Source organism: Ranitomeya variabilis, chromosome 4 (assembly GCF_051348905.1).
Source record: "Ranitomeya variabilis isolate aRanVar5 chromosome 4, aRanVar5.hap1, whole genome shotgun sequence".
NCBI classification, from domain to species: Eukaryota; Metazoa; Chordata; class Amphibia; order Anura; family Dendrobatidae; genus Ranitomeya; species Ranitomeya variabilis.
In genome coordinates, this window is record NC_135235.1 from 656,689,321 (window position 1) to 656,702,871 (window position 13,551).

At 41.4% G+C, this 13,551-nt stretch overlaps 1 protein-coding gene across 1 annotated transcript in view; it reads right to left on the reverse strand.

Moving 5' to 3' along the window:
- The window catches only part of LOC143768179 (uncharacterized), a 134,235-nt gene that overhangs the window by 42,511 nt on the left and 78,173 nt on the right, over window positions 1-13,551 (reverse strand). Inside the window, exon 14 of the mRNA XM_077256868.1 lies at window positions 9,429-10,760. Coding sequence (XP_077112983.1) covers window positions 9,429-10,760 — 1,332 coding nt within the window. The remainder of the gene's footprint in view (window positions 1-9,428; window positions 10,761-13,551) is intronic.

The window sequence follows — 13,551 nt, forward strand, 5'->3', positions numbered from 1 at the left end:
TGAACAACTTCAGAATGTCTATGAACATTGGTGAATCTTTTGCCACCTTGGTAGGTGGGATACACCTGTGTGGTGCTGGGGATATGAGCTCTATCCTGTAACCCTCTGAAATGATTTTTAGGACATAGGCATTTTTTGTGACTTCTTTCCAGTTGTCCAGAAAGAGACTGAGCCTGCCCCCTATACCTATGGCGTCATTGTCTCCTAGATCTAGGGCTTGACCCAAACAGGGAGTTTCTTCCCCTTCGGTTCTGAGAATAGGCACCTCTATAGGAACCTCTGCTAGGTCTCCACTGTTCTCTATACTCTGGCTGCTTGAATTTATAGGAACTTCGAGGTGGAGGTCTCTTCCGAAATGGCTGGAATTTTTTCGGTTTTTCCTCAGGAAAACCTTTTTTATTATCTGATGCGGATTCCAGAATATCGTCTAATGCTTGTCCAAATACCTTGGACCCTGAAAAGGGAATAGCACATAATTTGTTTTTTGATGCATTATCCCCTGACCAAGATTTGAGCCATATAGCTCTACGAGTCGCATTGGATAACGAACTATTTCTGGCCGCAAATCTAACAGATTCTGCTGATGTGTCCGCCATAAAGGCTGTGGCAGATTTTATGATGGGTAGGGAGGAAATTAAATCGGCCCGTGGGGTTTTATTCACCAAATGTTCCTCTAACTGCCCCATCCACAAATACATTGATCTAGCTACTGATGTGGCTGCAATGTTAGCTTTTATCAGTGCTGCCGACGTCTCCCATGAACGGCGCAACAGAATATCTGCTTTGCGGTCCATAGCGTCTCTAAGACTAGAAGAGTCCTCGAATGGAATAGCCGTTTTTTTAGTAACTTTGGCTATAGGCACGTCGATCTTCGGAATTTCCTCCCATGCCTTGATGTCTTCTGGATCAAATGGTAGACGACTTTTAAATTCTCGCGATACTATCAGTCTACGTTCAGCATCTTTCCATTCTTGTAATATCATCTGTTTGAGGTGATCACTCACAGGGAATACCGTCTGTCTTTGTGATGTCAGTCCTCCAAACATCAAATCTTGTCTGGATTTCGGCCGCGGTTCTTCTTTCATCTGCATTGTATTTCTCACCGCCTGCACTAGATCTTCCGTCTCTTCCACATGGAATAGAAATTTTCTTCCTTGATCCTGTTCCTCTAATGGTAGCTCTCCTTCTTCTTGATCCGAACTTCTACCATCAGATTCTTCTTTAGAAAGCACTTCATCATCATCTTGGTCCAGATCCAACCGTGGCCTTTTACGGCTCCGACCTGGGCTGGAGGGGTACCGCTGTGTCATGGAAGCCAATGAATTTTGTACCTCTTCACGGATTAAAGACCTCATTTCAGATAGTAATGATGGTTGTTCTTCTCTTACAACTCTGGAAATGCAGGACTCGCATAATTCCTTTTTATGTGCCTCTGGTAATTTAGCATTACATATGGAACATCGTCTGGACTTTGTCAGTGCTTTGCTTGACTTTTTTGCCACTGACAGGGATGTCTGTTGAGTCTCCTTATCCTAAGTATAAGAATGAGCACATCTTAGTGACTTAGGAATAAGTGAGAAAGGTAATATGCGCTATGCGCACTTACCCCAGTCTCCTCACTCCTGGGATCCACATCCTCTGTTTAAATATAAATATATATCATATAAATAGAACATCTCCTGGTAGATATATGTATATAGGGATTTTGCAGCACTGCTGCACTTACCCCTTGTCTCTGGCATTGCAGACCTCCTCTCCGGCTGTTTCACTTGCATGCACCTGCGTCCTGGTTAATGTGAAGCTCACTTCAACTTGTAGAACGCCGGCGCCTATTTTTAAATCTGGCGCCTTTTTATATACGCTTTAGCGTTCCACCCTGTGGAACGCATACCTTGCCGCCGAATGTACCCGCTCTGCTGCCGCTGACGTCACAGGAAGCGCTATATTACTTACTTCCGCGTTCCACGCAGTGGAACGCACGCTGAAGCCGGGAGGTTTCTGCTGCCCCTGCCTGCTCGTATAAGAGCATGCGGACCTCTGCGCCCATCCTGGCGCCGGCGCCTCTTGTCCTTCCTGGCGCCTGAGCCGAGAGCCTCCCCCTGGGAGGAAGCGGCTCACCCAGGAGCGCGTCCGCTCGACTGGTCTCTGGACGCAGGGACTCCCACCCGGGGAGTATGTGCCCTGGGCTACCGACGAGGGGGAAGGATTTTGGACCAGCCGCACGATCCCCCTGAGCCCTCCGGTAAGCTTGATCTCTCGTGTGTCCCTCCATGCAGGGACAGGAAAAAACACTAAAGGAAAGGGGGCGGAGTGGGACCTTTTAACCTCTCGTGTTGTTTCCTGTCCCAGCAAGGAGGAGGAGGACGTCCTCCAGCGTGCTGTCAGGGGGACGTCCTGGAAATGGAACCTGCTGCTAAGCAATGACGGACTATATGGCGGTACAATGAGGATACACACGGGTTAGCTTCACCCTGTGTGAAAGAAGCAAACCCTGTTGCGTCACAGGGCCACAGTACTGCACGTAACAAAAATAATAATAAAGTAGCACGAGAGTGCATGCGGTGCCACTAACCACCCAGACTTGGGTTTGGAGAGCGCTGATAGCGCCGCACTGGCGGTCACAATAATAGACACTGTTTGTGTACTTGTGTTGGTAACAAGTCGGGCACTAGATTACAATCATCCTCCTTACGCGAGCATTCAAACACAAGGTAGGGGATGATTAAAGAGCGACTTTCACTGACAATAAACAAGTGTATGCTAGCGCATGGCCATGCGAACCTTTTATAGCTGCAGTGAGTTCAGGACCTTCCTAGAGGACCAATGAGAACTGCTACAGTAACTGACCAACTTCAGGACTTCCAATAGGAGCTGCTGCAGTACCTGAGCATGTGACCCCAGACCTCCACTGAGTGGTCTTCCTTTGGGCATGCTCAGAAGGGAAAAAGCAGGACTTAGTCCCAGAGACGTCTGCTCACTGCTGATCAGTACAAGCTATAATGGCAGAGCCTGGAAAGGCAGTGACCCTTTGCACAGAATCAGACTGAGCGAGACGCTGGGACCGACGTCTCCGCTGAGCAGGCTCCACTGTGGCTGATGCAGAATGAGAGACCGCAGCAGACATGGTTTGAGATTCCCCCTGTGCAGTGGCGGGAACTCGACTCCTAACAGCGTACACTTACTGTACTGTATATTTTAACATACAAAGGTTAAGTATATATAAAGATTAAATACATATAATGATTAAGTACTGTGAGGCAGTGACTGGTGTTACATTTGAGGGTCACTGTATGTTCCCCCCGGGATGCACACGGAGATGTATTGAGGCCATGAGAGCATTGCAGTCACAGCAGGCATAGCTGTGATTGCAGTGCAGACTAAAGTGTAAAGGTACCTTCACACGAAGCGACGCTGCAGCGATAGCGACAACGATGCTGATCGCTGCAGCGTCGCTGTTTGATCGCTGGGGAGCTGTCACACAGACCGCTCTCCAGCGACCAACGATGCCGAAGTCCCCGGGTAACCAGGGTAAACATCGGGTTGCTAAGCGCAGGGCCGCGCTTAGTAACCCGATGTTTACCCTGGTTACCAGCGTAAAAGTAAAAAAAACAAACAGTACATACTCACCTGCGCGTCCCCCAGCGTCTGCTTCCTGACACTGACTGAGCTCCGGCCCTAAAAGCACAGCGGTGACGTCACCGCTGTGCTTTCACTTTCACTTTAGGGCCGGCGCTCAGTAAGTGTCAGGAAGCAGACGCTTGTGTACATTACAATTACAAATAAAAGAAGGATTAAAATTGAAAAAACACTTACATAGGGTTCAGATCATTTCATCTCCTGTTTGCCCATGTGCTCAGGAGATACATCAAGATGCATGTCACATCTGTAGAGCAGCTGGACCCCGGGCAAAAAGACTCCAGAAGACTGTTCACTTCACTACTTGTTTCTTAGCCTAAAACCCAGGCACCCCCCCCTGCGGTGACATCACTTAGGGGCTGAAACCTCCCCTTTACTTAGGCTTAGGAAAACTATTTTCTATAACCACCTATATGGCGTTTCTGCATGGTACACACAATTAATTTAATAGCCAGTACCCATATAGAAAAGGACAATCTGACCTATCATCGTAATATATAACAAACACTGAAAAAAGGATGATACTTGGTCCAAAAAGTATCAAACTGTTAACAACTTTATTATTAAAATCATCAGACACAGGTGAAGAAAATGAAGTACAGAGCCGTACTTGAAAGAATGCTGTGCAAAAGTAGGAGAGAGCCCAGGAAATCTAATTATCAATGGACACAATCTATAGTATCTCATAAGTGTCACAATGTGGACAAACGCGTGTTGGGGCGGAGGCGCGTCCCCAGGACATCTTGACTGCACACTGATGTGTAAATAATTCTTTGCATTATGCCATTCCGATATTAGATACCCCAGGGCGTTTTCAGCCAAAGGAGATATGATGGTGAATTTTGCTATCCACTAAGTTGAGGTAATTATATAACCGTGTTGATTATGTCTCTCCAGATTTTTATATGGACATGTCCAGGTTGTGATACCTATTGGTCACCATAGACTGTATAGCAAATATGTCCACATTGTGACACTTATGAGAGACTATAGATTGTGTCTATTGATAATTAGATTTCCTGAGCACTCTCCTCCTGTTTTTGCACAGCATTGTTTCAAGCTCTATACTTCATTTTCTTCACCAGTGTCTGATGATTTTAATAATAAAGTTGTTAACAGTTTGATACTTCTTGGACCTAGTATGATCTTTTTGTCAGTGTTTGTTAACTATTTTCTATGCCTAGCTCACTGTAGGAATCTCATATCCGGAATACACCCGGATCACGAGGTGCGCCATGTCGGGGTGATTTTTTTAAGTGTAAACACGGAGCAATTACCTGAACCGTTTACTGAGAAATCCACACTTTTCCCTTGTTGCGTTTAGCTGCTAGTGGTTTCAGGGAGTGATAGATCTATCGATGGAGATCCGGAATATACAATTCTTATATCTCTAGCCCGTATCGGTGCCAGAATATGTCACTTTAATAGAACAAAGAATCTCATGGTGGCTACACCAGTTATAACTAGTAACATGTGGGAGGGGGAATGAGTAGTTTAAGAGAGACTGCTCTGCCTGCGCGTAGAACCATAAAAATTCTTCAGGGAGGGGTTTAGGATTCACACACACACACAAGCAGCAGGCAGAGAGAGAAGAGGGGAGGTCGGAATGGCCCACAGCAGGTCTGGAAAACCATGTAACCTTCTGAAACTAAATTCACAATATGACATTTTTACATTATCGTGACATACACTATGTATTAACTCCGATTTCACCATACCCATCCAGTGGCCAGCTTTCAAGATAAGATGAAGCAGAGATACCAGTCAAACATCAGACGTTGGGCCATAAACCTTGAATATAAAAGCCCACATGGATTGGATGAAACCACCACAAACAGGTTAAATAAACATTCATGTTTTACAAAAACAAACAAACAAACATAGATCTATTTGTGAGGTGAAGGCTTTCAGATAATGAGTACACATTTCTCAAGATTGTGTCACTGTGAGCATTGTCTGTCTGTAAATGTATGACCTGCAAAGCTGCTCTGTAAGGGTCTGAATGAATTCTGTATATTTCAATATGGACTCAAAATATCCATTTTTATATTCACACTACAAGGTGATAGTATCTACCTTCCCGAGCTCTCGCTTTAGGGGTCTGCCACCCACTCTGTGACCAAAGTACTGCACCTCTGTCATGCCACTCTAGCATTTTTCCAGCTTAATGGTCAAACCAGTGCCATGGATCCACCTAAGCACCTGCAACACGTCCCTCTTCCAGGTGAGACTGAAGACAGCAATGTCATCCAAGCAAGCGACAGCAAACCTTCTAGTCCCTCGAGTAGCTAGTTGACCATTCGCTGGAAAGTGGCAGGTGCATTTTTCATCAGCCCATCAATACATCAGCCAGATCTCATGTTCAATATTGGAGTATAAGGCGGATACATCTATTGTTAGAAAAATATAGGAATCATGCCACTTAATTTTGTGCAAAATTGCAGTGAGATGTGTAGCTCAGTTTCCCCTGGCTCACCAACTGACCTAGTTAGAGATGATGACATAATCCAAGGGAATATGCCACTATGGTTCTCTCTATTCACATTGTACCACTGCATTCTTTATATACATAATCTATTCACTTTTAGGGTATGTGCACACGTTCAGGAATTTTCGCGTTTTTTCGCAATATAAACATAAAAAATGCATACATATGCATCCTATCATTTAGAATGCATTCCGCAATTTTTGTGCATATGATGCGTTTTTTTCCGCGAAAAAAATGCATTGCGGTAAAAAAAAGCAGCATGTTCATTAATTTTGCGGATTTTTTGCGTTTTTCACGCTATTTAATGCATTGGGAAAAAAACGCGAAAAAAAAAGCGGAAAAAAAAGCGAAAAAAAACGCATGCGGATTTCTGGCAGAAATGTCCGTTTTTTGTCTGGAATTTTCTGCAAGAAATCCTGAACGTGTGCACATACCCTTAGAGTTGTGCTCAAAAGTTTACATAACCCAACATAATTTTTGCTTTCTTAGCCTTTATTCATAGAATATGAATGCTAACACAAAACTTTTTCTCTACTCATGGTTAGTGAGTAGTGGGTGAAGCCATTGTAAAACTACTGCGTTTTTTCTTTTTAAGTCATAATGACAACCCAAAACATCCAAATGACCCTGATCAAAAGTTGACTATGTAAGACAGCTGTCTTTAACGAGTTGACTTTCACATATTGCTGTCCAGAGGAAGGCGTCGGATTTGACTTTGAAATGCGTTGACAAGAAAACCACTTTCCATTAAATTGTTTATGATTCATTCCTCAAGGGCCAGCGGACTCAACGTCCACTTATTCCGGCTCTGTGTTATATGCTCCTGGGTCTTTGGGCACCCTCCAAGATTTAGGCCCCTTTTGGATAAAAGCTACTCTTCGAGTACTCCAGTAAGATGACTTTAGGCACCCTTAACTGCCCAGGGAGTTCTAAACAGCCAGGTATCTTTCCACAAGGCTCACAAAGTCATCTGCATTCTGTGAATCTCCCTGGGCAACACTGCATTGTACAGACCTAGGAAATGAGTATATAAATTGGTGCTTCACCATTCTCTCCACCAACTATGCCTTAAAGCAAGTTTCAGGCTGTAGCCATTTTTTCACTAGGTGTAGAAGTTCGAACATCTTGGGCCTGGGAGTCTTGTCCTTATGGTTGCGTCAGTGGTTCAGCAGTTGCACCCTGACTGCTAGGGTTACACCCAAACGTTTCATAATCTCCACCTTCAGCTTGCTATACTCCTTGACATCCTGCAGGTCAAGGTCGCAGTATTCGCTCTGTGTTTCCCCAGTAAGCTTTGGAGATAGGACCTCTGCTCATTGCTCTGGCGACATTTTGTCCCTGTATGTCGCCCTCTCAAAGACAGTCAGGAAAGCCTAGGCATCATCCTCCAGAGTCCTTTGCCTCACACAGTTACCATCACTTTGGCTGGCAGGAGGTGCTGTCTCCTCGACCAGGACAGTTTCTGCCAAGAGACCCATCTGCTGCTGAAACTGTTGCTTCTGCTGAAAGTTTTTGCAACTGTTAGATCAGGAGTTTGTTGGCTTCTTATTGGACCTGCTGCTGCAAGTCCTGCTGCTGCAGATTGGCCTAGACCAGTTGCTTAACAAGCTTTCCATGCTTTCAGACTGTAGGTGCCTTTACCCAGGACATTCAGTCTTTAAACTGTAATCACCTGTGCTCTTTACGACTTCATGCCCACATTTAAACACCAATTGTAGTGGTTTAGCTCTCTGGTAGCTGCTTGGATACGCACAGGTCCAGGGTTTTTATATCAAAAAACAGCATAGAGTTTATTGTCCATCATAATCTTTACAGCTTCAAAACGACAACAACCTTTCTCCAGTACAAATGAATAACAAACAATCCTTTTTTCAGGCACAATGAAACACAGTAAATGTAGCAGCCTCTCCAATATTGGTATTCCAGGCTGTAGCAGCTCAAGCAGTTTTAAACTCTTTCAGCAACAAACACACCTTAGTTCAGCTTTAGGATTACACCTCTCTGCTGAACTAACCCAGCTGTCGGTCTTAGCAGACAATACCTGTGTCTCCTTTTCTACCTGCCTTGGGGAGTGTTATAAGATCCATGGTTGGATGTTTCCCTCTCCATCCTACTAAGTTGCTGTTATCTGGAGATTGCAGTGTTGATGTGCATTACTCTCTTTTTCACTCTGTAGCAATATTCTTACCCTACCATTTTGGATTAGGAGAGAAAAAGAGGCAGACATTTTGCTATTGCTCTTAAAAAAAACCCTGTAATAAAATATATCTGATTGCTTCTTGTTTCTTACTCTGTTACTCCAGTCCCTATCTGGAGAACTGTTTCTGATGAGGCAAAAGCTACTAATAAGATTCACCAAATTTATTAAGTGGCATCTCTTAATGAATTTGGCACATCTTATTGCTGCACCTTCCTCATTAAGGCTGCTGTATGAAACATCAGTCTTAATGAATTGGGGCCTTAGACTTTGTTTTACAAAAAGACAAAAGGTTATAATCTTCAAATTGTTCATTGTACATAAGATTTATTTAACACCAGAGGTTTTGTCAAAGATGACTAACAAAAGGGACCCCCAGTGTCCTAAGTGTCAGATTAACCCATCGTATGTTATATTATAAAGTTTACATTTTGGGGGGCCGGATACTGAGACAATTAAGGAAGACTTTACACTTTACACTTATGTGTATTGGGGAATAGAAAAGGGAATCAGTTCCTAATGATGGTGAAAAACTATTATATTTAGCCCAGAAACTGCTTTTATAAATATGGATGCCATCAGATGTTCCTACAAAGAAAGAATGTATCGTACATGTGAATAGTAACTTACAACATCAACATGTTTATTACTGTAATATACATAAATTAAAGACATTTCTTCAGGCATGGAGACTGTGGATTTAAATAAACTGTAATGAATGGCAGATCACCGATATTGGGGGAAAAAAAAGAGGAAGAAATGTTGGGTATTTTTGGGGTGATGTGTTGGGAGGGGGTTGCAATGCTCTTGTCCATATCGTGATTATATAAATATGCAACAATGTGAAATATTTAATGCTCATGTTTTATTGCTTGTTAGATAAGTGATGTCTATAAGGAACTACATATTTTAATTCTAATATAAGTTCTAACTTGCGTTTCTTTATCATTTACTTATTTGTCATTACATAGACTGTCTGTTATGTGTTGTCTTGTACAGTTTGTTAAAAAATATGATTTCTTCCAATATGAGTTCTCTGATGTCTAACAAGACGTGATTTCACTGAAAAAAATTTCCCACATTTTGAACATAAAAAAGGTTTCTCACCTGTGTGAGTTCTCTGATGGGTAACTAAATCTGATTTCCGATTAAAACATTTCCCACATTCTGAACATAAATATGGCTTCTCCCCTGTGTGAATTCTCTGGTGTCTAACAAGACTTGATTTATCTGCAAAATATTTCCCACATTCTGAACATGAATATTTCTTCTCCCCTGTGTGAGTTCTCAGATGAACAACTAAATATGATTTATGATTAAAGCGTTTCCCACATTCAGAACATGAAAAAGGTTTCTCCCCTGTATGAGTTCTCTGGTGTTTAACAAAAGTTGATTTAGCTGCAAAACATTTTCCACATTCTGCACATGAAAAAGGTTTCTCTCCTGTGTGAATTCTCTGATGGACAACTAAACCTGATTTGCTATTAAAACTTGTCCCACATTCTGAACATGAAAAAGGTTTCTCCCCTGTGTGAGTTCTCTGGTGTTTAACAAAACTTGATTTCCCTACAAAACATTTCCCACATTCTGAACATGAGAAAGGCTTCTCTCCTGTGTGAGTTCTCTGGTGTTTAACAAAACTTGATTTCCTTGCAAAAGATTGCCCACATTCTGAACATGAGAAGGGCTTCTCTTGTGTGTGAGTTCTCTGGTGTTTAACAAAACTTGATTTCCCTACAAAACATTTCCCACATTCTGAACATGAATATGGCTTCTCACCTGTGTGAAGTTTCTGATGTCTAACAAAATTTGATTTATCTGCAAAACATTTACCACATTCTGAACATGAATATGGCTTCTCCCCTGTGTGAATTTTTTGATGGATAACTAAAGCTAATTTTAAATTAAAACATTTCCCACATTCTGAACAAGAAAAGGCCTTCTCTCCTGTGTGTGATTTTTGGTGTATAACAAGATATGATTTAGTTGTATAATGTTTCCCACATACTGAACATGAATATGGCTTCTCACCTGTGTGAACTCTCTCATGTCTAACAAGTTCTGATTTGTGGTTAAAATATTTCCCACACTCTGCACAAGAAAATCTTTTTTCCTTTGTGGCAATTTGTTTCTGAGTAGCAAAAGACATTTTGAGGGAAAAACGTTTTCTAGATTTTGCACTTGAAAATGGCTTTTTTGCTTTAAGATCAGTTCGATTTTCAAAGTCTCTTTTGTGACTTTTATTTTTCTTAATAGTCGGTGATGAATTACAAGTTAGGACCTGTTTAAAAGGATCAGATGATAGATCTTTGCTGTCAAGGGATGATGGAACACCTGGAGTAATGATATTCACTTCAATTATATCTTGTGTGAGAGCAAGGTCATCTGATTTAGAAATTACAGATGCCACTTTTCCCTGTGATCTCCTGGAACAGTCATCTGCCAATAATAAAAATTATTTTTGAATAAAATATCCTTAAAAAATATATGTGTATAACATTTATAAAATACACATAAAAATTGCACGTTATTTAGAAAAATTCAATTATTTACTAAGACTAAACCAGTTGACAATCAAACTTTAGACCTCAGAGCATGAAGAGGATGATGTTCGGTCTGCCTCCCAGATACTGGAATAATACAACAGCAAAAAATGTTATGTAGGCCAAAATGAAACCAATAAAAACTTACCTTAAATGGGTCTTGGAAAATGCCAACACAAAGGGGAAAAAAATTTTTCTTGCAATTCAGAATTTTTTGTTTCATGACTTAAAATGGATAAAAAAAAACACAATGGCAGAATTGCATTTTTTCACAATTTCTTCCCACTTAGATTTTTTCCCGTTTTCAGTACATTCTATGGCAAACTGAACAGTGTAATTTAAAACTACAACTTGTCCCACAAAAACAAAAACGCCAAGACATCTATGTTGACAGAAAAAAACAGTTATGGCTCTTGGAAAAAGACAAGGAATAATTAAAAGTGTAAAATAGAGAAATACTCTGGTCCTAAAAGGGTTAACTTAATTTACTCTTCTAATAAAGAGGGACTTATTTTCTGCCCTCTCAGACTCAACCATGCACGGCTCCAGTTCAAGTTCTTATATAATGGACATTTGTAGAATTCTTAACAGAGAAAATATCTTTCAGGCTCTTGTAGGTAAAAAAATAAATAAATATATCAGATCTTTATGTATCAATTGCTGTCCTTTTTTTTAGAACTAAATTTTGTGAGACATTTAAGGGGGGGCAATTGGGATCAATTGCTTCTCCAGCGGGAGGCCAAGTGGACTTTTTATTTAAACACCGTGAGTCCACATGGACTTAATGATCAAATTAATTATAGTTGCTTCATTTGAGTGACTCCCCTCTGCTTCCTTCTGTTTAGCCGTCCTTTGTTAGTACACAGTTATCAATTATGCCTAAATCTCTTTTTATTATCTTCGTCACCCATTAATTATGGGATTCGCAATTATAATAAGCATATAACATATGCTAGTTTAGCAAACGTTGTCTTCATATGACCGGTCTATCCAGTGTGGTGGTTGTCTCCGCCGTTTGTATTTTTCTTTACTAGAGTCTAGACGCTCACTCATGCTATTCTAAAAATATTAGCGTTTTTGTTGTTGTTAGAATTTGTCTCTGACACTTACTATACGACTCATTTATAATCATTTCGTGCTCCACATAGTCTAGGTTATGTATTTACATTTTAGATTATGTTGTTGGCTAGCGGTGACTTATGTCCTGTTTGCGCATGACATGTGCTCTTCTATTTAGCGTCTAGGTAACCTAGTTACGCTTACTTCCGGTTTGCGTCTTATTGACATGTGTGTAGTATTTACATATCCGTCTTATTTTTGTGTGGGGATAGGTTTCTTTATCCTTCTCTGATGCTAACCGCTCTCACCGTTGGTACCGATCTGCGATACACTGCTACATCTCTGGCTTACAGCCTGATGTATAGTTGCTAGGCAGCGGTACCTTCTGATATTGAGTGCGCATGTCCGGAAGTGCCCTCACCGCTCAGCTCTCGGCGTTTAACATACTGACACGTGAGTTCTACCCTGTTGTCTCATTTTAATACACTTACAGGATTATGCTTTTTCTTTGTCTATAGTATACAGAGCGCTGTGTCGCGTTTGTTGCCACATAGGTCATGTGATTTCTAATTACTAATGGTATGCGGGTGTGTTTTTTCTCACCCCGCATCCTATTTAACACCAGCCCTACGCCTTCACCACTCTCTGCAGGACAGCATAGCGGGTGGCAGGACTTTGTGTCCCTCCTTTACTCAGCACTTAGCACTTTAGCACCTTTCTCCTAAACACAAGCAAGTCCCCTGATGAAATAGCTTGGAGGAAACGCGTCGGGACGACACTATAGGGAGAGTGCAGGGCATGTGTGTGCAGGGGTAGTTGTGGACTGCCCTTGTAAGGGCAGGAGTTTTGGGGATAGCCTAACGGTAGCCCTATAGGGATTGACATAGGGACTGTCATCTCTTCCTTTTTCCGGACTATCGCCTGACCAGGAAATATCCGGTGCTCTGATGCCCACGAAATTGGTGAGACTGTTCCACTTTTTTACCTTTTTCTATTATGAACAGCCTTACATTTTTTGCTATGGTTGAAGGTAGTCAATCAATTGTTCTCATATGCGGCTATGTGTGTATATAAATTGACACTGTTTTACTCGTGTACTCTGTTTACAGTGTCTGTATAAATATTACACCATAGTTTTTTTGATTCCGTAAATAGTAACGCAGTCGGAATCTTTTAATCCTATAAAAGGTTACCGGTCTCTGTTACCATTTGTTATATGGCTGAGACGTTACCTTTATTTGTGTTTTCACTTGGGTGACTATTTTTTATGTTTCTTTAGATTCATTAAAAGTTACGTTTTATTATATCCACTCTATGCTTTATTATGTGAGACATTTAAGGAAAATCTCCTGTGGGTGGGCTGCCCGACATACAAGTTCCCACTGTGGGATAATACTAATCTCCCTCATTTCTTACAGTGCCGAACTTTGAATAAAAAAAGGAATAATTATTGTCACAGATATTAGAAGAGAGATTTGTTATACAAGTAGGATTGAGGATTCAGATTTCTCTCCATATTTGCAGATAAGACGTTCTATTCAGTCTTCATTCCAACTTTTCATTTTGGGGAAAATTATCCTTTCATGGATTATTTACTGTCAAATCAAATCTGTAAAGGCGGAATTAGT